The sequence below is a fragment of the Symphalangus syndactylus genome, chromosome X, assembly GCF_028878055.3.
Source record: "Symphalangus syndactylus isolate Jambi chromosome X, NHGRI_mSymSyn1-v2.1_pri, whole genome shotgun sequence".
NCBI classification, from domain to species: Eukaryota; Metazoa; Chordata; class Mammalia; order Primates; family Hylobatidae; genus Symphalangus; species Symphalangus syndactylus.
This window is the reverse complement of record NC_072447.2, coordinates 51880987-51902055: the sequence shown is the minus strand read 5'-3', so window position 1 is coordinate 51902055 and position 21069 is coordinate 51880987. Positions and strand designations below refer to the sequence as shown.

The window sequence follows — 21069 nt, the reverse complement described above, 5'->3', positions numbered from 1 at the left end:
ATCCAATAATCAGGAATCAAAAGGGATTTGATGTTTGAGTTGCCTAGAGTTAGGCAAAAGTATCTATTTTAAGGGCTGCATTCCTTCAAGAAGCTGCCCTTTGCTCCATAGCTTGGGCACAAATGCCTAGCAGGTGGTCTTGGAGCCTCTCCAAAGCACTCGACAGTGAATAAGTCCAGCAAGGATGCTCTGACATCTCTACTTTTTACAATTTCCCCCAAGAGAGAAAAATATCAAGGATCTGATATTTTGGTGATCGTTGCATATTGCCAGGACAAAATGATAATAAAGAACAATATAAATACATTACACATAGAAAATGATACTTTTTTCCACTTTTGATAAATGAATCTTACAGAAAAAAGTTGACTGTCTTGAGAGTAAGAGTGATGGGAATTCCTGAAATATGTTGGAAACAGAGTGACAGCTAGAATCAGCAGTTCCCTCCACATTTGTGTTGTTTCAGATGTAAGAGCCAGCATTTAAGGGTAGTTCTCACCCATACACTTCTAGTAAACAGAACACGGAAGGCTCACAGCCACCAGTGGCTTGTGGATCACAGATCCTTTCATCTCCTATTAAGTATCATCCAAAAAGGGCTAAAACAAAGTTACCCCTTCACAAAGCTATCAGAAGTGCCTCCTGACTTCACTGCTGTCAAATTCTTCGCCTCTTTGATGAACACTTCTAGTATTCCTCCAGAGATTACAGGTGACTCCTTCTTCTTTCCCTTTTTAAAAGTTTTATTTCCTGTGTCAGCCACCAAAATGAGGGAATGGTGGAGAGAGAGAAAAAAAATAGATAAATCATGGGTTCCATTTCAAAATTTACAAAGATCATCTACAAACATATATTTCATTTGCTGACTAAATTGAGCCTTTACATTGTATATTTTTATTCATTTAAACATTTTTGCCCCCATTGGATTCCTTCCAGATAGGTCTTTCATTTGTATTTGTTGAAACAAATGAAGAAATAAATTTAAAACTTTAAACACTCCCTTACAAAGCATATCTTTTCACATGGTATAAAGGCACGGAATGCCTAAGAGTTTCCCGGAGCACCATTCCTGCTCTTAGTGAGAAATAACTATGATGAAAAAAATATACACGCACCAAAACTCCAAAAGAGAAAATTCCATAACTCCCTTTGATATTTTAGTTTTACAGATAGTCAGTTTTAGTCAGAGCCAGCTCTAGAGGCTACGGCCCAAGCACAGTTACATTTTAGGGTGAGAGAAATCTCTTTTCCACCTCACTTTTCTATTCTTATGAAATACGTTCAACATGAATGATATAAACCAGTGCCACAACCAGCACCTTTATTTAGTATTGTTTTAAGCACCTTACGTATATGAACCTGTTTATTCTTCACAACAGCCCTTTGAAGTGAGGAAATTGAGGTCAGGTGATAGTGAGTTACTTGCACAGGGTCACACTGAAAAGAGTAATAGTGAATGGGAGGACAGAGGAGGCTGCCTGCAAGAATTGATGGTAAAAGAAGGGCAAGATAGTTTGGATGTGTATCCTCACCCAAATCTCATGTTGAAATGTAATCCCCACTATTGGAGGTGGGGCCTGGTGCGAGGTGATTGGATCACGGGGTGGATTTCTCATGAGTGGTTTTGCACCGTCCCCTTGGTGCTGTCCTCATGATAGTGAGTGAATTCCTGTGAGATCTGGTTGTTTAAAAGTATGTGGCACCTTCTCTCTTTCTCTTGTTCCTACTCCTGTCATGTGAGGCACCTGCTCACCTTCACCTTCTGCCATAATTGTAAGCTTCCTGAGGCCTCCTCAGACACAGATGCCTGTTTTATGTTTCCTACGTAGCCTGCAGAACCATGAGCTAATTAAATCTCTTTTATTTATACATTGCCTAGTCTTGGTATTTTTTATAGCAATGCAAAAACAGCTTAATATAAAAGGGAAGAGAGATTTATAAATTGACTCCATCTGATTTTTTCCTTTAAATCCTGTGTTCTAGATCAACTTCTTCCTCAAGACTCCCTGAATAGCTGTGAATGTCATAAATCCATGGAGCAGTTTCCTATACTTGCCTCCAGCAGCCTGCCTTCCCCCAACCCTGGGAGAAGATCCTATATCTTTGGGACATAAAACAAAACTGACCACCAAGGCTGGTTTCTAAGTATGAATTTTGTCTTTCCTTGTAAGAATCCTGCATTCTTCCATATATACGGTATACACATCTCAACTCTCCCCAAAAGACAGTGACACCAAACCCTTTATGTTTTGTTTGTGTAATATAAAAGAAATATAATGCAACCAATCCCTGAGTCCCACTACCACACTTCTAGAAACAGAATGTCATTGATCAAAGTCATTGATTTTTACTCTACCTTGGAGTTGTTCTGGTGGAAGCATCAGGTTCTCTTCTGGGGGGATGTAACGTAAAACAACTGTCAGCTCTCCTTTGTATTGAAGGCCAATATCAGGAGCAAACTCCACCTGGCCAAGGAGAAACAAGTAAATTGAAACAGTATGAATGATTGGCTTAGTATTGTAGTCCACATTTGAATGTGCAATATTTACTTAGTGGCATAAATGTGACAATCCATGCCCACTTCAACTCTGTTCACTCTCATTGGTTTAAGAGATGACTTAGGTAAGAGAAAAGAAAGGCTGGAAAACTCTATGAAGGCATTTGCATATAACTTTTAACATTTAAGTAAAAGGAATTTGAAAGAAGACATATAACTTATATTTGGCTAGTCAATAGATATTGAGCACCTGTGATGCATTGATGACTGGACCTATCACTGAGTTTACATATATAGTTTGGGATATGAAGAAGCAGGAATAAAAATGCCACTGAAAGTACCTCCAGAAATTACTTCTCCCTGTTATCTTTGATGTCTTTTAAGGCTTTCCCAAGTGATCAAGAAGGGAAAAGTAGGCAATAATGCTTGATTCACATGGGGCTGCCAGCCATCAACTGTTAAAAGCAATATTGGTAATTCATATAATCAAAATTCAGCATGGAGAAAGTGGTTCACTCATACATTGCTGGTGGGAATGTAAAATGGTGGAGTCACTCTGGAAAACAGTTTGTAAGACTGTTTGGAAGACTAAACATGCAACTACCATCCAACCAGAAATTGCACTCTTGGTCATTTATCCCAGAGAAATGAAAAAATTATATCCACACAAAACTTGTATAGGAATATTTGTACCAGCTTTATTTGTAATAGTAAAAAACTGGAAACCACATGGATTTCCTTCAACAGGTAAATGGTTAAACAAACTGTGGTACATTCATACCATGGAATACTATCCATTAATAAAAATGGAATAGACTATTGATAAATGCAACAAGTTGAATCTCCAGAGAATTATACTGAGTGAAAAAAGCCAGTCTTAAAATGACATATACTTTATGATTTCATTTATGTAACATTCTTGAAATGACAAAATTATAGAGATAGAGAACAGATTAGTGGTTGCTAGAAGTTAGCGATGTGAGTAGTGGGCAGGAGTTAGATGTGGTTATAAAAGATCAACCTGAGGGACACGTGGTATTAGAACTGTACCTTGACTGTGGTAGTAGATACACAAACCTATAAAGGTGATAAAATTGCATAGAACGAAATATACACACACATGTGTGCACACACACACACAAATGAGTACCAAACTGGGAATTCTGAATAAAATTGGTGGATCATATCAATGTCAATATCTTGGTTGTGGCTGGGTGTAGTGGCTCATGCCTGTAATCCCAGCATTTTGGGAGGCCTAGGTGGGAGGATCGCTTGAGCTCAGGAGTTTGAGACCAGCCTGGGCAACACAGTGAGACCCCATCTGTCAACATATATATGTATATGCGAATATATATATATATTAGCGTGTGTATATATATATATATATTAGCATATATATATATATTAGTATGTGTATATATATATATATAATATATATATATTAGCTGGGCATAGTGGCATGCACCTGTAGTCCCAGCTACTTGGGAGGCTGAGGTGGGAGGATAGCTTCAGCCCAGAAATTTGAGATTATAATTAGCTATGATTGTGCCACTGTACTCCAGCCTGGATGACAGAGTGAGGCCCTGCCTCTAAAAAAATAAGCAAAACCTGGTTTGATATTATAGTACAGCTTTGCTATAGGTTACCATTGGGGAAAATCAAGTAATGGGTACATGGGATCTCTTCATATTATTTCTTGTAACTGCATGTAGATTTACAATCATCTCAAAATATAAAGTTCAAATTAAAGAAAATCAATGTGCACATGCACCCAGAACCTCTGTTCTATAGGTCTCCCACTTGCCATTGAGTCAACTGAACTTTGAGTTCTTTCACAGGTAGAGCAAGAAAGGTAGTATACTTTGTCAGTCTTTTCTTTTTTTTTTTAATTATACTTTAGGTTTTAGGGTACATGTGCACAATGTGCAGGTTTGTTACATATGTATCCATGTGCCATGTTGGTTTGCTGCACCCATTAACTCGTCATTTAGCATTAGGTATATCTTCTAATGCTGTCCCTCGCCCCTCCCCCCACCCCACAACAGTCCCCGGAGTGTGATATTCCCCTTCCTGTGTCCATGAGTTCTCATTGTTCAATTCCCACCTATGAGTGAGAACATGCGGTGTTTGGTTTTTTTGTCCTTGCGATAGTTTACTGAGAATGATGGCTTCCAGTTTCATCCATGACCCTACAAAGGACATGAACTCATCATTTTTTATGGCTGCATAGTATTCCATGGTGTATATGTGCCACATTTTCTTAATCCAGTCTATCGTTGTTGGACATTTGGGTTGGTTCCAAGTCTTTGCTATCGTGAATAGTGCCACAATAAACATACGTGTGCATGTGTCTTTATAGCAGCATGATTTATAGTCCTTTGGGTATATACCCAGTAATGGGATGGCTGGATCAAATGGTATTTCTAGTTCTAGATCCCTGAGGAATCGCCACACTGACTTCCACAATGGTTGAACTAGTTTACAGTCCCACCAACAGTGTAAAAGTGTTCCTATTTTTCCACATCCTCTCCAGCACCTGTTGTTTCCTGACTTTTTAATGATGGCCATTCTAACTGGTGTGAGATGGTATCTCATTGTGGTTTTGATTTGCATTTCTCTGATGGCCAGTGATGATGAGCATTTTTTCATGTGTTTTTTGGCTGCATAAATGTCTTCTTTTGAGAAGTGTCTTTTCATGTCCTTCACCCACTTTTTGATGGGGTTGTTTGTTTTTTTCTTGTAAATTTGTTTGAGTTCATTGTAGATTCTGGATATTAGCCCTTTGTCAGATGAGTAGGTTGTGAAAATTTTCTCCCATTCTGTAGGTTGCCTGTTCACTCTGATGGTAGTTTCTTTTGCTGTGCAGAAGCTCTTTAGTTTAATTAGATCCCATTTGTCAATTTTGGCTTTTGTTGCCATTGCTTTTGGTGTTTTAGACATGAAGTCCTTGCCCATGCCTATGTCCTGAATGGTATTGCCTAGGTTTTCTTCTAGGGTTTTTATGGTTTTAGGTCTAACGTGTAAGTCTTTAATCCATCTTGAATTAATTTTTGTATAAGGTGGGATCTGACTTCTGAGTCAAGAGCAGAGAACTGCTCTCTCAGAGAGGGCAGAATGAGAGTTCAGAAACCTAGCCCATTCATAGCCAAGCCAGAGACTGTTCAAGACTTGGCATAAATAAGCAAATAAATAGTAAAAAAAAATTAAAATACTGAGACTATTACAAAGAAAAGGAATCCTTGCCTGACTTTCCCTTTTCTTTCCTGCTGGTGGTAGTAAAACTTACTAGTAAGGGTGGGAAAAATGCTTGAAATATTTTATTCAACCTTCTTACCCTGGGCAAAAATGAGATTATATGGTAAAATAGACTATCCATCTAATATTTAATCTGATTATTTTAGATCAGGTTCCTTGTAACTGGACTCTTCTTTCTGTTTTGACAATCTCAGTAAATTTTAGTTTCGGTGACTATCATAAGTAGAAAATTATAATGGATGTTATGACAGATTAAAGATGGTTACCACTTTTTTGGTACTGTCATTAATGAGAGATGGGGTATTTGTGACTTCTCTTTGGGTCTGTGTGGGCTCTGTGATTGCTTTGACTAGTATTATAGAATATGGCAGAAGTGACAATGTGCCAGTTTTGGGGTCCAGGTCTTAAGATTGACAGCTTCTACTTTCTTTCTTGGAATGAATATTTCTGAATGCTTCCTCTGGGAACCCATGCTAAGGGAGGCCCAAGCCACAGAGAGAAGCTGCACGTAGGTGCTCCAGCTGGCAGGCCTAGCTGAGTTTCCAGCCAGCAGTCAACATCATGTGTAAGACATGGAAGTGAGCCAACTCGAACAATCAATGCAGTTGAGCTTTCAGATGACATCAGCCCCAGTCAACCATCTGGCTGCAGTGGTGCAAGAAACCCTAAGTGAGAATTACCTAGATGGGTCTAGTCAACCCACAGAATCATGAGAGAGAATAAATTCTTGCTGTAAGCCCCGAAGGTTTAAGGTAGTTTGGTATACAGCAATAGATAACCAGAGCAGGCTGTGTTTGCTTTTTGAGTGAGATCTTCCGTATGAAAACACTCCAGTAGGAAAAAGTGATATGTGTAGGAATCACATACTAATATATAGTGTGCTACCAGACATCAAAAACATGCATTATTGGGATTTACCAATGTTCCATTGGTTTTTAGCTTAAAATATACTGTAGATCCCGTATAGACTTCAAGTCTTAAGAAAGGAAAACACAATAATGATGAAGCTTGTAGCATTATAATCACACATAAAAAATTAAAGCAGGGGAGTCATATTGCAGCCTGCACATGTCTAATGTCTTAGGGTATTTTTGATACTTATATTTTGCCAGAAAATTCCTAGGCAACACCCTCTCCTGGCATACCACCATTGTCATTATCCAACCCACTATTACTCAGAAAAAGTTAGCAGAATCCAATCATATTCAATTCAACTCTACCAACACATATGGAATGCTTACATTTTTATAAGGCATTTTGCTAAGTGCTGTGGGGACACAAAAGACAGATCCTGCTTTCAATGAGTTTTCAGTCTATCTAGTAGACATATTTGCAGTAGCAGGATCTATTAATTCACACTTAGTTAACTGACTCATCAGTTTAATTAGTGTTCTTCATCCCTAGTGAATAGCAGAATCCTTTCTGCAAAGAATATGCATCTGCTCCCATCAGTTGAATTGTATGCACACTGAGAGTCAGCTGCGTTAGTTAGTCCCCTAAGCTCTTTAGGCCAGGCATATCTGTGATTGCAATTATATAGTTTAACATCACATAAATTGATGAGTGCAAAAAGACAGCTGCTACTATAACAATTCAGTTGAATACTTTAGAAGAACTAAAGATTTGAAAACAAAGTTGCTATTGGATTATATGTGGGCTTGAATCTATAAAAGGTTAGAAAAAATCATAAATTTTTGAGAAGAATTTGCATTTGGTTTACTTTGAAAGTATTCTTATATTCTTGTTTCATTTGAGAAAAACTCAAATTAGAATCTGCTGATGATGATGCATTAGGAGGAGAATTTATGCAAGGAATATATGGCAGAATTTTGCTTACTGAATGAAATTCAAACAAAATTAATTGCCTGTATATCAGAAGACTTGCAAATGAATGTACACTTATTTGGTTTAAGTTAAAAATAAATGTTTAAGAAATGCATTGGGAAACTATAGTAATCAAAACAGCATGGTACTGGCATAAGAACAGATACATACAACCAATGGAACAGAATAGAGAGTCCAGAAATAAATTTATGGTCAATTGATTTTCAACAAAAGTGCCAAAAATTCACAATGGGGAAAGGACAGTCTCTTTAATAAACGGTGTTGGGACAACTGAATATCCACATGCAGAAGAATGAAATTGGACCCTTATCTCACACCATATACAAAAATCAACTCAAAGTGGATTAAAGACTTAAGCATGAGACCTGAAACTGTAAAACTACTAGGAAAAACATAGGGGAAAAGCTCCATAACATAGGTCTGGGAAATTTTTTTTGAATATGACCCTAAAAGCACAGGAAACAAAAGCAAAAACAGGCAAATAGGACTGCCTCAAACTGAACTTCTGCAGAGCAAAGAAAACAATCAACGGAGTGAAGAGACAATCTGCAGAATGAGGGAAAATAGTTGCAAATCATAAATCTGATATAGTTTAAGTTAAATAATTTAATATTGAAGATACATAAGGAACTCAAGCAATTCAATAGTAAGAAAAGAAATAATCCAATTAAATAATGGGGAAAGGATCTTAGTAGACATCTCTCAAAAGAAGACATACAAATGGCCAAAAGGTGTATGACAAAATGCTCAACATCGCTAATCACCAGGGAAATGCAAATTAAAATCGCAATGAGCTATTACCTCATACCTGTTAGAACGGCTAATATCAAAAAGACTAAATATAGTAAGTGTTATAGAACTACCATATATATGAGCTAGCAATCCCACTACAAGTTATATAACCAAAGGAAATGAAATAAGTATCTTAAAGAGATCTCTACACTCCCATGCTCATTGCAGCATGATTCACAATAGCCAACATATAGAAACAACCTAATTGTTCATCAATGGATGAAGTGATAAAGAAAATATGGTATATATACACAATGAAATACTACTCAGCCTTAAAAAATAAAATCTTGTCATTTGCATTTGCAACAACATGGATAAATCTGCAGGACATTATGTTAATTAAAATAAGCCAGGCACAGAAAGATGAACACTGCATGACCTCACTTATATCTAAAATAGTGGAATCTAAAATAGTTGAATTAATAGAAGCAGAGAGTAGAGTGGTGGTTATCAGGGGCTGGGGGTGGGGAGAACTGGGGGACATGTTGGCCTAACAAAATAAAATGTCCGCTAGATAGGAGGAATAAATTTGAGGAATCTATTTTACAACATGGTGACCATAGTTATTAATAATAACAATGTTTTGTATTCTTGAGAATTGCTAAGAGAGTAAATTTTATGTGTTCTGACCACAAAAAAAGTATGGTATGTGAAGTAATATATATGTTAACTAGGTTGATGTAGCCATTCCATAATATATACATATTTAGAAACCACATTTTACATGATAAATATAAACAATTTTTATGTGTCAATTCAAAATAATTAAAAATAAAAGAAATACATTGTGTGTGTTTGTATGTGGGTGATTTCTGCGACTTTGTCTATTAACTGACCTACTACTGGTTGTAATTTCTGGGGGAAGAGGGTTTCTACTATACAGAAAGTTCAGTGTAAGGTAAATGGTGACAGTTATTCCAACACAAGTAAAAAGAAACTACTATGGGAAGAGAGAGATTAATCCAGATTGGGATAAAGAGGTGGCTCTTACCTGGTCCTTAAAGGACTGGAGACATGATGACAGATGAAGATGGACTGGGAAGGTTAATCCAGGTTGAGAAAACAGTATGAGCAAAATATGATTGGGGTTGTGTAGAATATGTTTAGGGACTGACAGAAAGTCAAATGTGATCAGGGGAGTGTGTACAGGGAGGTAGTAGCAAGGAGGATGGAAATAAGGTGTCAACTCAGGGTTTCCCAGAAGATGCTAAGGCACTTACTTAAGTTACAGTATTTTATTAGGAAGGGTACTGGGGAAGGGGGACCGAAAGTGAAGGAGGCTTAAGGATGTGATTTCAGGCAAAGTTCCATGGAGAGTAACTTTTGTTAAGTCCCATAGGGGTACTCTGGAGATGTGACAGATCACACTTCAGAGCTGTTCCAATGAGAGGCAAGAACGTGGGTGTATTGATGTTCCTTAATCCACCAGTCATTGATCAAGGCTCTGCTCAACCCCAGGAGACTTAAATACCCAGGCTATGTTGGCTTTTCTGGCCTGCAAACCAAGCCCTCTCTAGCGGCCCGAAGGCTCCCCTCCTACAATGATTGGCAGGGGTTGGCTAATGGGAATGAAAGCAAAGGGGAGCCCTGTTTGCAAGAAAATGGGGATGGGTAGAGAACTAACATCTTTGGCTGCGACAGTAGGCTGGGCCATTCAACAGAACACTGAGTGCCTGGGTGAGGGTTAGTATTTATTCAAACCATATCCAAAAGTAGTAGGGAACCACTGAGACTATCTGAGCAGAGATGTGAAATAAGCAGATGACACCCACCACCTTCTGCTTTCTGAAAAAAAGAGAGGTCCACTTTCCATCGGAGTGAGAAAGAGACTCCCAGTGCATTTACAGGTGTAACATAGAGTAAGGAATTACAGACAAAAGTCTGCCAAAAAAAGAGAGAGCCTTTAATCTAGGTATAATTCCAAAGGAACATACATTTACTCCCTACCTGAAGGCAGAATAAGACAACGTTTCCTTGGAAAACCACATAAGCTTGCTCTTGATTTTCAGATGTCCTTGTTTTTATAATAGTACACTCTGGGAAGGCATGAAAGGCAATTCATACTGATAAAACCTTGTCTAACTACCTGACATGCCTTTCAGAAGGATAATGATTGACAGCTAATAAATAATCCCATGCCATGAAGTAAAAAGGAAGTTATACTGTGAAACAACAGTATGTTTGGCATCTTGAGTTCTTTCTCTGCACCAGTCTCCTCACTGGCTTAGCACTGTAGGACCTAACCCATATAAAGATAAATATTGAGGAACCTTCACTAACAGAGTCAATAAGCAATAAGGCACCATGCCTTTCTGGCACTCCTAGTGCAGAAGTATGTCAGTATTTCTAAATTATTAAGGATTATTAATTCTGATCCCCTATTACTAGGGAAATCAGTCTGTGTAACTCTCACCTTCTCGACTGCATAATCTACGAGAAACGTCAAGTCTCCAAGGCTGCTCATACTATATCTGCAGCTGCTGGAGTGACAATTGCATTGAAATGACCGAGGCAGGAAACTGAAACTGAAGTGCCACTTCACATGGCTGGCTGATAATCAACCACACAGAGCCCAGCTCAGCCCGAGGATGAGCATGCCTTTGTGCCTGTCCTCCCCATTTTTGGAAGACATGATATCTAAGCACGTCTGTGTCTTCAGCTATTCTTCTATATAGAACAGAGCAAGCTGCGCAGAGGAAGATGGCAGAGATTAGAGACACTAACTTCTGTTGGGTTCTTCAGAAACAGACTCTAAGGCGAAGATTCTTATGAAGTGATTTATTAAGGAAGTTCTCTCAGAGAGACCAGTAAAGAGGTACGGGAAGCAAGTCAATAGGGACAAGTTTAATCTTGGGCAAAATTCCATGGAAGGTAGCTTCTACCTGATGTGGTAGTATACGTAATGCTTTGGAGTTTTTCCCACTTTCAGTAAGGAAGTGGGCCTTCATACTCCCCCACCTATCAGTTATTGATGAAGGGTTGTCTTGTGGCAGTGGGTACAAAAATTCCCAGGACTTCTGGCTCTCTGCTTACATAGGCAAAAAGCTACAGTAGCCCAAGGGAAGTCTTCTAAAGAGAGTCTCAGGTGGAGGCTGTTGTGGCAAATCTCCTAACAGACATGGTTAGGAACCTAAGGGGATCTGGCAGAGGACCCATGGTATTCCACAGTGAATGCAATCAGAACTTTTCTACCTTCAGTAGACTCAGAAAGACTTAAAGATGCTTCCCTCTTATGATAGACTGTGAACCACTCATTGACAATGTGGAAGTGATTACTGTGGAAAGTGTTGATTTCTAAGCACAAAGGATGCCTGGGAGAGGTCTAGGGGAGCTTAGATATCATTCCAGCGAAGTCCTTCAACTATTTCCAGGAAATTGACTGGAAGGATGCTATTGTTCCCCTCTTCAGAACCAGGGTATATTCTGATTGTCTTAAGCCAGCTAATGCATCTCACCTCCCTGGCCACAGTCATTAGCTTAGAATAGGCAAATGACAGAATTATAATTAGGAGAACCAGGCCCAATGCACTGATTTGGCTGTTGGAGGAGGAGGAAATCTCTCCTCTTCTGAACAGTGTGGTGCAAAGATGAAAGGCTTGTAGCCACTGTAGTCATTAGAGAGGCATGCTTGGAGCTAGTCAGGGAGGACAACACTGCATGGAACCTGAAAATGAAGCCAATGAAGATAAGAAGAGACACCAAGAAATTCCAAGACTTTGATAAGATTTGAACATCTGGATCAAGCCATGCCTAATCACTGCTGGCCAATAATCTCCCTTTATTTTTTTGAGCAGTATGAGCTGGAGTTTCTGTCTGTTGCAATACAAGGACTCCCAAGTAACACATATACTATCTAACACTTATTGAGAGCTTACAATGTTCCTAATAAAATGCTGACAGCCGTGCATAGAATGTTTATTCAAGCTTCACTGCAGACCTATAGGCTACATCCAATGATTATATTACAACTGAGGACACTAAGGAATAAAAAGTTAAATAATTTGCCCAAGGTCACATGGGCAGTCATGAAGCCAGGATAGAACCAAGTAAGTTTGATTTGAGTCCACTGTCTTCATCATAATGTGCTTTTGCCTTTCTGTATATAAAGAATAATCTTTGGCTGCATAAATGTGACCTTTACTCACCTCCATTTTGGCTTAAAAAGTACTGTAAATGCATAGAGACTCCAGTCACTTAAAGTGAATCCAAGGTACTGTTGGTCTAGATTAGAACATGCTATACAGTATTGGCATTTAATTATCAGCTCTAAGATTTTTTTCTGAATGTAACTCAAGGCCTTGGTCATGAATCCCAAAAGTAGGAAAGTAAGAAAATCAGATACTTTAGCTACTGGTTATTCCCTCATATAAGCAAAGGCAAGATCACTCCTGCTTATGGTATGAATTGTGGAGAATGAGAAATAAAGGTAATGTTTGGAGATTGTTCATGCTGTATGAATTTGGTTTCACCTATGTGAAAATGAAGACTCTCTAATAAGATCATATAATGTGTTGCTTTCAGTTATCCAATGAGACTGTCAAATAATAAAACTTTTTAGCAAAAAAATATGATTATGTAGCTTTCATTATACAGATGACCTATATTGACAAAGAATTTCCAAAACAGTGGATTTACAACATTTTTATAATATTATTCCAAAATTTGCTGCACTAATTTTTTGCAGATTATCACTTGAAATTTGAAAGTCTTCAAGTTCTTTAGGTTTGTGACATCAATTTCGCTCATAACTTATCTAATTGCATAACTGACTCATCTGAGAGAATTTCCTACCTTGGGTTGAAGCACAAACCACTCATCAGTTGGATTTTCAAAGTTCCACGAGTCAAAAGGAATCTCTACTTCCCCGAGGAAGCTATTACGTCCAAATCGATCATAGTGCCAGACGGAGAGCTGCAGAGTTCTTGTTTCCAGCTGGGTATGGCTGATGGTGTACTGCAAATGAGATTTACAACATTACACTCCACAAGGAGGGCTCTATCCAATTCCAGGAGAGGTCGAAATTTACTTCCAACATCTTTCAGATCATATGCATCAGTAATATGAACAAAACAAACACAAAGAAAACTCTTTGTTTTTCTTTGTTTCTGCTACAATTGAAGTTCTATGCCATAAACTCATTTTGTGCCAGACTTTGCGTTGAAAGATATATACACAAATTATTTGAGGTAGAGATAAACTCCAGATACTGTATAAAAAGTGTTAGGTGATGAAGCTTATCCTCTTTCCAGTTTTATTGGTTTTTCATTTTCCTTAATTATTTTTTCACATCTACTTTGTAAGCTCAAAGTTTAATATATAAATTCTCCACCTTCTCTCTTATTTTGTTCATAATGAGAATCCCCAAATCCAGAAAAGGATTGACAATGAGAAACTTGAAAACACCAAATTTTATAAAGTCCAGCCTAAGTGCAGAGGTGAAAAGGTGTACATGTATATTAAACAGAAAGAAGATATTGCTGGGCTAGCATTTTTTTTTTTGTAACAACATTATCCAGGGCCACATGCTCACACACCCTCCAACCTTCTGCTTGTTCTATGCAACCACCATCTGGGACACACTTCAGATTGACTGATTCCTGATCTTGGATTAGTGCCTATTCTTGTTCTTGCTGTTACTGCCATAGTTAACCTTGGCTCCCTGCTTCCTAAATTTACCCTCTCACTGTGTTTGGGCTCATCTTTCCTATCCTGTTATGGCCACTGAATTTACCCTCTACCTGTATTTATTCATTTTTCAGTTTGTTCTGTCTTAATATTAGTTTCTGCTTCCACACATGCTCCCACTGACACATGCAGGCTTGTGGCTTTCTGCCTTTACTAATTTCCTCCTAAAGTGGACTCTGACACCATCACTCTGGGGCACAAGCCCATAAATTTCCATAGAATTGGCAATAACTTCTGCATTCCATTCTCCCTGGATGTTTCTTACCAGGCCAGATTGTTCCATAGCAAGAGAAGGGGTTAATTATGTGAAAGCTCATTGGAAAGAGATTTCTATTTTCTGGATCATTGACCTGGATTGGGCCATATTTTATCTAGGCCACTTTTGCTGAGATTTCTCAAATCTGGCTCTGCATTTCCACTATTCATTAACCACATACCTACATTTAGTCAAATTCTGAAATCCTAACAACAAACAGTATAGACCTATGCTATGTTAGCAGAACAATGAATGTGTGCAAAGTGACTCATTAAGTAGTATCAAAACTGTGACAAGCTTCTTTTAGGGAAGTCAGAAAAAGCACTGTTTGCCCAAAGGTAAAACTGATTTTTTGGCAAGATGCATCAGCACAGAATGCAGTTTGGCTGGATCATCTCTACTCAAGGTTCAAATTCAGTAGCAGCGTAAACATAAATAGAATAAGAGTGTTTTCTTTTTCTCAAAAGATGTTAGAAAAGTCAAAGGTATTATGTTAATTTATTCAAATTCTAATTTTCTAAAACATATACAAGCCTTGACTCACAAATAAAATATTCTCTGTAGTTACTTCTAAACCATTGAAGTTGTGAACAGTATCACATGAGTTACTATGAGACCGTATTTATTTACCTTTAGTGTTTCATTGAATTCTGGATTGGTGCCTGTTCTGATTTTGGTCTTACGCTTGTTGTTCCGGGACTTGTCAGGAAGAAGGTATGACTTGACATAACTATAGATAAGAAAATATAAATGTAATTATTGTGAAACATCTATGTGCAAGAAATGTTCAAAGACGTCGCTGTGAATAAAAGAGGCAAAGGGCCAGTGAGCATGAAAGGAAATACCAAAGAGAATTTTTTCTATATAACAGGATACCTTAAAATAGAACCCTGGACCTTCCGTAAGAGAGAAGTGGTAAAGTATAATGATAAAAGAGTGTGGGTTCTGGAGTCAAGCCACCTGGTTTTGAATCACTCCATGCCTCAGAGATTTGGTGACCTCAAGAATTTACTAAATAACCACTCTGTGCCTTAGTTTCTTCATCTGTAAAACGGGGAAAATAACAGTGTCTAACTGATAGCCTTGTGAGGATTAAATTAGTTGACACATCCAAGGAGCTACCATATTGTACTACTCAATACATGTAATACACTATTAATATTAATGGTCTCACAAACTTTTCTGGGATTAGATGCTTCTCTATTCCTAGTCTTGCCTTCTAATGTCAGAGAGTGGGGTCAATGGTAATGGGTGAGTAAAAGAAAATAGTGAAAAAGGCAAAATAAAAAATAATAACCTGAAGTAGTGATAGCAATTCTACCCAACACTTTCGATTGAGCTATTTCAGGAGCCTCTTGAAGCAGGGTATCACAGCAGACTCAGAAATGTACAAGATGTGTACAAAGTTGAAATGTATAAGATGCTACTAAAGTTCTACAGAATATCTGTTGAGTTTTAGAAGACCCCTTTCCATGCTAGTCAAAATAATTACATTGGTCCTGTAGCCCTCTGAAATGTAGTTGAGGAGGCAGGTGGACCAATCTGTAGTCAAAATCCACTCATTTGTCTATCTTAGGGTATTTGGAACCAGGTTCTCTGAGTTATTTATTGGACCTAGGTCATCTATTGTGCAGAAAAGAGTTAACATCGTGGGCCTGAGACTACCATTCTTCTAAATGCCTGCTTACAAATTTGGCCCTTGGGTGGCATCTGGCAACTTGGATTTCAGGATTCCCACCATTCCCAGAACTGATAAAAGTGGCTTGCTGTTCCTAAATTGTTTGTACAAACAATATGGCTTATGCTGAACAGGTTCTTTTCTTCTGAGAGACTGGAAATTTCGTATGTGACCAGCTGAGTTTCTAATAAGCTTCCTTGGCAGACAACATTTCACAAGTGTTGTCAGAACTCATCGCCAGAGGAATTAAATGCACCCTATGTGACTCCACTGGGAAAGGACCCTTGCAAAGCTTGAGCCTGATCTCCCCTGGACTTTGCCCCATGTGCCTCTTTGCTGATTATAGCTGCATGCGGAGTCCTGAGTCCTCCTAGTGAATCAATGAACCTGGCAGTGGTCTTGAGGACCCCTGACACACCTTTATATCTAGCTTCTCTCCAATGTGCTATGGTCCATACCTGCCCTCCCAGGCTGATCTCTAGAATCCTGAGAGCCTCATAATTGCCCTTTTGAGTTGTTTAATTGGGTAACAGCTTGGTAATTTTCTCTGGAGGATTTCCCAGAACAAAAATCGACAAGACGCTTTTATACATCCTGGGTGTGCCAACATGTCAGCATTCTAATTCAAAGAGCTGCCTCTGTGTAAATTTCAAATATGTCAATCCTGAATTATGTTTTAAAAATCAGTTAATCAAGGACACAACCAGTTTACATGTGCTTCAGAGAATATTTAAAAGTGTGGTATAGGAGGAACATGACAATCAACTCTCTGAAAAGACTGAATCAAGAAGAATGCTAAGACTTTTGAAAAGGAAACACACATACAGACAAAAAAGGCAGTGACTGAAATAGTCTGAGGAACATGCTATGTGCTTACGCATCTGTCCTCTGTTTCTTTTCATCTCCTATGGCCAGATTTCTGCAATTCTTGACAAAAATGTAGAGCCCACCAGTTTTGTAGCAGTAGCTGATATGGAGAAGGATTTCACCACTGACTTTCACATTGCCATAGTCTCCCGTTTCACTGTAAACACTCATCATGCTATTAAGGCTGGTCTGGAATAAACAAGATGGAAAAAGGCTTCTAGTGTCATTCTAATGATCTCTTCACAGAATCAACCCACTTCATTCAATTATAGTTCCTGTTCTTTATAATGAGCATGGAAGTCTAGGGTGAGGAAAGAAAACAAGAGTCACTTGTTTGGCTGGTGTTGTATAAAATCCCAGCTGGAGAAAAGACAACAGATCTAGTACCGTCAGGAAAAAAGGCAGAAAACTTGCTTAGAGGGGAAGCATTTCCTTCTTGGGTTAGAGAATATCCTTTGCTTACTCACTTCTACTAATGAATACAGGGTAATTGAGGCATTTCAAATCTCACTTCTCGTCCATCCCTGCAGCTTTCTCCATTTTCACTGGTAGACTCAAGTTCAATCTACTATAAGGTGTAGAATACATTGATTGGGGCAAAGGATAGCTTATCTCATATTCTGTGCTAGCAGGAGCCACATACTGCTTTCTTTGACACCTACAGGGAGCATCCCATCAGTCTCCGGGGAGCCATAACTGCAGCTTTAACAAGGACATGTCAGAAGAACATCACGTACCCACAGCTTCCATGATTTCCCTCAACTGAGTAGCTAGCTGTGTGGCTACATGAGTAGTATAAGACCATGGCTTTGTAAATCTGTATAAAGTAGAAGCCCAGAAAATATACCACTACACAATAAAATCACACACCAACCAATCAGGAAAATAAATTTAAAAAAAGTCCAAATCTACCAGAATGAATGAGGCTTTTGACAAGACACTAATGACCTGAGACAGCTTTTAATTTATAGTAGTCCCCCTTATCCACAGTTTCCCTTTCTGTAGTTTCAGCTACCCATGGTCAACTGCAGTTCAAAAATATTAAATGGAAAACTCCAGAAACAAACAACTCATAAGTTTTAAATTGTATGCTGTTTTGAGTATGTGAAAGGAAAATATCTTGGGCACCCAAAATCACAAAGCTAAAGGAAAAAGTCAAGCTGGGAACTGCTTACAGCAAACCTGCCTCCCGTACTATTCAAAGTCACCCCTCTGCTCACTGAGATAAGTGCATATCTAACGGCCTCCTTTGGAGAGGCTACTCAGAAACTCAAAAGAATGCAACCATTTGTCTCTTATCTACCTATGACCTGGAAGCCCCCTCCCCACCTCGAGTTGTCACGCCTTTCCAGACCCAACCAGTGTTCATCTTACATATGTTGATCGATGTCTTATGTCTCCCTAAAATGTATAAAACAAAACTGTGCTCTGAGCACCTTGGGCACATGTTGGCAGGACTTCCTGAGGCTGTGTCGGGGTGCCGGTCCTCAATTGTGGCAAAATAAACTTTCTAAATTAACTGAGACCTGCCTCAGATTTTTGGGGTTCACAAGTAGCATGATGAACTGTCACATCATACTTCTCCATCCCACCCTGGATGTGAAGCCTCCCTTTGTCCAGTTGGAGCCACACTGTAGATGCTACTTGCCCATTAGTCACTTAGCTGTCTCAGTTATCAGATTGACTGTCCTGCTATCACAGAGCTTGTGTTCAACTCATTCTTATTTTACTTAATAATGACTCCAAAGTGTAAGAGTAATGATGGTAGTAATTTATATATGTCAAAGAGAAGCCAAAAGTGCTTTCTTTAAGTGAAAATGTGACCTTGGTGTTTCTTGGCTAGGGTTTGGTACTATGCAAGGTTTCAGGTATCCACTGGGGTAGGTGGAATGTATCCTCTGTGGATAAAGGTGACTACTGTAAATGTAATAAAATTATCCTTTGGCACTAGAAGTGAAAACTGTGTATCTTAGTAACTGTCACAAAAGACCACCTGGAGGTCTTTCGTGGATGACCCAATAGTTTCAAAACCACTTTTCTGTGAACCACTGGGAAGTCAAGACTATAGTAAATACACAGGGACCTTAGACTGTCCTCTTTTTCATAATTTGCTTTTGGTAAAAGCCATTATGTTCCACCAATTTCTGGAAGTAGAGACTGACCAAAGAACAGGATGTGGGTGATGTGGTCACATGTCTTCTAAGCTTCTTCAAGGGCAAGAGCAGACCAATAATTCCATAATTATTTGGAAATTACAGCTTAAAGAAAGCCAGTGAGTGACCTAATCTGTCTTTCTTATTCCTAAAACAAAGCAACAGAATTTTCATGTTTAGCAGGTGGCTTTGAGCAGCACCCAGATACCTTTTTGAACTGAAAATGCTTATCTCTTCAGTCTGGGGTGAGGTCTGAGATTTGGCTGTTCTAACAAACTCCTAGGCCTGCAGTTCCCAAACTGTGTATCGAGATACCACAGAGCACCACCGCAGACTCACAGGGGAATCACAGAAATATTTTAAATTCTCAAGGGAAACACAACACCTATCAGACATCATGTAAGCTACTAACTAGTAATTCACAGTGTCAACATTAAACCACACTTTATTCTTTTCAATGAACTCCTATTTGTTTGAAGCTGAGTTTTTGGCAGCTGCTGCAACAAAAAGCAAGTATTGCATAAAAATCAATATGAAATAGGAAATGAAAGTAGTGATGTCCAATCCGATTCCAAGATTTGGTAACTGTGTAGTGCTCAATAGGCACACATATCCTATTAGTGGTAAGTAATAGGTGCTATTTAAGGATGAAATAAAAATATTATTTTTCTTTCAATTTCTTTCACTTGTAGCGTTTTTTTACAAATGGCTAGTAAGTTGTTAGGATACACTGCTTATTACACTGTTTGGGTCTAACTACTTAATAAATGGACTAGTCAGGTGCTACTTTTAGTGCCAGGAAAGAATTACTGAGACACTAGGGGCTTTTTGAACTGAGAAAGTTTTGGGGTATCTGTTCCAAGAGATGCAATGTTGCTGATCCATAGTGAATGCTTTGAGTATCAAAGGTTTCAAGAATAAACCCCAACCTCCTCATGTTACAAATGAGAAAATTCTAGCTCACAAAAATTGTTGCTAGGGCCAAGAAATAAAGCAAGATTTCCAGGTTTCTACTCTGAGGACTACCCCACCATACCTGATTACCTCCTTATATCACTGATTTGTGTCTATACTAGATCTGTGTGGCCACATTTTCAAAGAAAATCCTCTGTAAGCAGAAGGCCCCTACGGATAGAAGGAAATTTAGGAACCCACAAATACAGAGGCTTGTGAGAAATTAAGACAGCTATGGCAATTTTACTACTAACTAAACTATATGCTCTTAACCAAGCTAAGGCTGTGATTTAAAATAGATGTTTACTTCAAAGGTTTTGTTGATAGTTAATCATTTTAGAGCATGTGTCTTTTGAATGGTGTTCAGATTCCAACGTTTAATGAATTGGAATACTTGGGTTCTGATAACCTCATCAATCTTTTAAAAGATAACCTCTGGTTAATTGTATATAAGTTGGAAAAAGATAAATATGGGACAAATTTCTTAATCATAGTTCCTAGACCATGAAATTTGTGAAGTATGGTTGGAAAGAACAAAAAGGAAAGGTTGAAAACTCACAGTGTCTGAGTCAGCATCAGGCACATTTAGGTAGGTCCACTTCCTGTCAGAACCTGCTTGAGAACTCTTTAGAGAAGTCATCCAAAGATCAAAAGAAAAAACGTATCAGAGCAACAGAAATCAGAGAAGCCAAGAAAAAGACTTACACACAGTTAGATACAAGGACACAGGGCCTTCCTCTCAAAAAAGGCCTTGAACACTAAAGTAAGAAAGGACTTTATTTTGTAGGCAGTGGGAAGCTATGGATGGGTTTTGAGTGGAAGACAGACCTGATTGGGCATGTGTTTTAGGAAAATGACTGGCAGCGGTCTGGAGGACAGCTGGGGAGTTTAGAAAATGGTGTCAGGGAAATGTGTCAGCAGATAATTGAAAAATCATTTATAGGCTTGAGCTGACTGAGCCTGAACTAGGGAGTGAGGAGATTTTAAAACCTGGGTGAGGACTGTGGAAGAAGGAAGAAATCAGGAGCCTGAGAAAAAACCCACACGAAATTAGGCTGAAAGGTACTCTGTGGGCAAAGGGTAAGCA

The 21069-nt window shown here is 38.6% G+C and overlaps 1 protein-coding gene across 3 annotated transcripts in view; it reads right to left on the bottom strand.

Moving 5' to 3' along the window:
- SYTL5 (synaptotagmin like 5) overlaps positions 1-21069 on the bottom strand; it is a 214776-nt gene that overhangs the window by 6047 nt on the left and 187660 nt on the right. For 2 of the 3 annotated variants that reach the window (XM_063634338.1, XM_055268696.2), the window contains 6 exons: positions 20542-20607; positions 16886-17064; positions 14961-15060; positions 13181-13342; positions 2357-2465; positions 615-750 (listed from right to left, as the gene is read on the bottom strand). In XM_063634338.1, the coding sequence (XP_063490408.1) occupies positions 615-750; positions 2357-2465; positions 13181-13342; positions 14961-15060; positions 16886-17064; positions 20542-20607 (752 nt within the window). The remainder of the gene's footprint in view (positions 1-614; positions 751-2356; positions 2466-13180; positions 13343-14960; positions 15061-16885; positions 17065-20541; positions 20608-21069) is intronic. The other variant, XM_063634339.1, reaches the window with a different exon arrangement.